This window comes from Volvox carteri (genome assembly GCF_000143455.1).
Source record: "Volvox carteri f. nagariensis unplaced genomic scaffold VOLCAscaffold_26, whole genome shotgun sequence".
Taxonomy (NCBI): domain Eukaryota; kingdom Viridiplantae; phylum Chlorophyta; class Chlorophyceae; order Chlamydomonadales; family Volvocaceae; genus Volvox; species Volvox carteri.
In genome coordinates, this window is record NW_003307569.1 from 1,398,479 (window position 1) to 1,402,030 (window position 3,552).

Consider the following 3,552-nt stretch of genomic DNA (forward strand, 5'->3'; position numbering starts at 1 on the left):
CACAGCCGCATACACACGTGTGTGTGTATGTGTATGTGTGTGTCAAGTGTCCTCTGCGGGCGGGAAGGGAGGGGGGAAGGGAAGGGGAGGGGGGGAGGGAGGGGGTGGGGACTCCCCACTGGGGAGGTTGTATTCCCCACCGTATTGTTTGGGCTGCACGTCATGTGCTGTGTGTGTGTATTGTGGGTTTTACTGTTTTCCCGTGGGATTCTAATTCCCGCCGCGTATGTAAAACGTGTGTGTATAAGCCCCCACACCTACCCTCCACGAATACCCTCTCCCTCCCCCACCCCTTACGCGGGGTGCGCCTGGTACGGGTATACGTACCCGTGTACGACAGATGTGATGCAGGACGTACTGCAGGATCTGTTCAACCACGCCGCACCGCGGCCGCCGGCTGACGAAGACGGGCTGGTCGCTGGCGGCAGCGGCGGAGACAGGCTTCCGCCGTACCAGCGTACGGCACCCTTTCAGGGATTGCTTTCACGTTTTGCGCTGCATGCGCTGCTGTTTGGTAACGCCCGCGCGGTGGTTTGGCTGTGGCAAAGGTGCGTGTATGCATGTATGTATGTCATGTCAAGATTAGTTTCTACGTTCGGTAAATACATTCAATGGCCCAACGGCCGAAATTATAAGGGTTTTTTTTATTAAAAAACTTTTTACAAAGAAATTTACAAAAAAAATGAATTTCCTCTCCTCCTCTTTTCCGGCCCTCACCCGCCGCTTCATCATGACAGGTTCGTTAGGGAGTTGCGATTCAGTTGCTGGGAGGTTGACCGCCCCCTGCCGCGAATGCCACTTACAACCACCACTACAACCGCCGAAACGAGCAAGGCAGTTGCCGCAACCGCCACCATCATCACTGCGGCGCCGAAGTCAACCAGAACAACGTCGCCGCCTTCCGCTACGGCCGCCGACACCGCCATTGCCAGCACCGCCGCCGCCGACACCGCCATTGCCAGCACCGCCGCCGCCGACACCGCCATTGCCAGCACCGCCGCCGCCGACACCGCCATTGCCAGCACCGCCGCCGCCGACACCGCCATTGCCAGCACCGCCGCCGCCGACACCGCCATTGCCAGCACCGCCGCCGCCGACACCGCCATTGCCAGCACCGCCGCCGCCGACACCGCCATTGCCAGCACCGCCGCCGCCGACACCGCCATTGCCAGCACCGCCGCCGCCGACACCGCCATTGCCAGCACCGCCGCCGCCGACACCGCCATTGCCAGCACCGCCGCCGCCGACACCGCCAATGACAGAGCCGACGACGACGACGACACGGCCGCCGCCGGCAACGCTGGCGGTACGGAATCCGATGCTGCCGACGGAGGCAAACGTAAAGACGATGGCGACGTTACTGAAGGTGACGACGGCGGCGGCGGCAGTGACGGTGGTTCGCGGGGTTTTTCCGATATTGAGCGGCTGTTGCGGCAGCAGCAGCAGCAACAACGGCACGAGGATCCCCCACCCCCGTCCCCCAATTTGAAACACTGCTTGTTGCATCAAAAGCTGCAGGTGAGGGTGGGGGTGCGAGTGCGGGTAAGGGATGGGTGAGAGTGTATGTGCGTACGTATGTGTGTATGTATGCATGCATGCTGAAATAGGTCGTATAGTACAGCACCATATAAGGCCCACAAACCCTAAGTAATGAAAAGATTGCTCCAACCGACTCACCAACGAACTGATCAACCAACGGTCTTTAGGTAAATAATCTTTTCTTAACAGGAAGTTTTACTTAGGACTTCTTAATCATCAGTATTGTGACTTCAACCTTTTTTGGCCCGGCTGGTGCGACCCAATCCTTGCAGGTGTTGGACGTGTGTATCTACAGGTACGAACGTGTCGTACAGCAGCACGCGTGTAAGAAAGAGATCAGCGTGTACGACAATACGGCAGTTTAACGTGACCATCCAACAAGCATGTCATAAACTCATGGTCACGTTAAACTGCCGTATTGTCGTACTTTGTTCTACTGGTCATTTTGGGAAAGGGAAAGGGGAGCGGGAGGAGGGGACTGGAGGCCATTGTACTTCTATTGGGAGGGGGTGGGGCTGTTTTTGGATTCCGTACATCCTGCCATCCTTCCACATTCTTCCGTACGTCTCCCAGCCGCTCTCCCCCTCCAACCCCCGAGGGGGGAAAGGGGGGAACTCCGGTAGCTGTGTTTTCCCTTCTGGACTCGCACGCACATGACCTCATCATCGGATTCGCCCTCCTCCCGTTTTTTCAGGCCCCGGGCCGCACACCCCACATACACAGACATACAGACATACACACGCACATATGCCTCTTCTGCTTCGCCACCGCCTCAGACGCAAGATGCTGGCAAGGCAGCAGCACCTGGTACGGCACCTGGAGGACGAGCAACTGAAACTGCAACCGCCAATCCAACCGCCACAACCACCACTACAACCACCTAGCCAACGCCATCCAGACGCCGTTGTTCCAGGCGGATGGGAGTGGGGCCCGGATGGTGAGGAGGGTGATGGCGGTTGGTGGACGCAACCGTCCGACAGTTGGGATAACAGACAAGAGCAGTTAATAAAAGGTAGCGGCCAAGATAACGGTCGTGACGACGGCGGCGGCGGCGGCGGTGGCGGAGATGTTGGGTTTGCGATCCGGAGTCGTACACGGAAGGCGAATAGTCAGCGTCACGGCAAGAGCGGCGGCGGCGGCGCGGCAGCTGAGGGTCTCACAAGAAGTACGGCAGCAACCTCCCCAACACGGCATACAGAACACCCCGCTGCCGCCGCCGCCGCCGCCGCCACTGCGGTGATCGCCGTCGGTCAATCGCCCGGCGAAGGCGGCGGCGACGGCAGCAGTAGCAGCCGCCACAGTAATAGAAGTAGCCCTGGCGCGACCACCGCCGCCGCCGCCGCCGCCACCAGCGTTGTTGTTGTTGGCGGCGCTGTTTCGTCTCGCCGCCAGTTGTGGAACCCCGGTCAGCGACATTCAGGAATGTTATATCCCGTGCCCAGTACGACAGACACCGAAGCGTACTACAGCGCCGGGGAAGAGCAGGACGAGCAGCCGCAGCCGCCTCAGCCGCGGCGGCAGCAGCAGCAGCAGAATTTCACGGCCGGCTTTGCCGACGGCCGTCATGGTGATGAAAGCCGCTCGCGGGCGGCGGGGCCGCCGCCACTGCCGCCGCCGCCGCCGCCGCCGCCAGCACCGGAGCCGCCACTGCGGCAAAGCCGGCGGCAGCGGCGGCCCCTCTGCCGCATCCGCGTCCCCGCGCTCACTCAGAGCGCTCCGGTACTTAGCGAGGATCGCATGCTGGAGCGACAAGCGGCACTGGAGGGACTGGCAGCGCATCCACAAGGTAGGTTTTAGGGTTTTAGGGTTTTAGGGTTTTACATCGGGGTTTTAGCATGTCTAGTGTCGTTGGCTGTTAAGTTGGCCCTAAAACCCTGAAATCCACTAACCGCCAAACCACCCCCGTCCCCCTGACAGGCGGTGAGCTGGCCAGAAAGATGAACAGCGAACAGCTGGTGTCAGATATGGCCGCATTTAAGGTGGGTGTGGGATTTGAACCGGGGTGGGTTTTAC

The 3,552-nt window shown here is 60.1% G+C and overlaps 1 protein-coding gene across 1 annotated transcript in view; it reads left to right on the forward strand.

The window, feature by feature from the left end:
* The window catches only part of VOLCADRAFT_92551 (uncharacterized protein), a gene marked incomplete at both ends in the record, with an annotated part of 14,287 nt that overhangs the window by 7,561 nt on the left and 3,174 nt on the right, over positions 1-3,552 (forward strand). Inside the window, 7 exons of the mRNA XM_002951862.1 lie at positions 364-548; positions 1,113-1,518; positions 1,812-1,834; positions 2,316-2,476; positions 2,892-2,944; positions 3,250-3,325; positions 3,457-3,518. Of these exons, the coding sequence (XP_002951908.1) occupies positions 364-548; positions 1,113-1,518; positions 1,812-1,834; positions 2,316-2,476; positions 2,892-2,944; positions 3,250-3,325; positions 3,457-3,518 (966 nt within the window). The remainder of the gene's footprint in view (positions 1-363; positions 549-1,112; positions 1,519-1,811; positions 1,835-2,315; positions 2,477-2,891; positions 2,945-3,249; positions 3,326-3,456; positions 3,519-3,552) is intronic.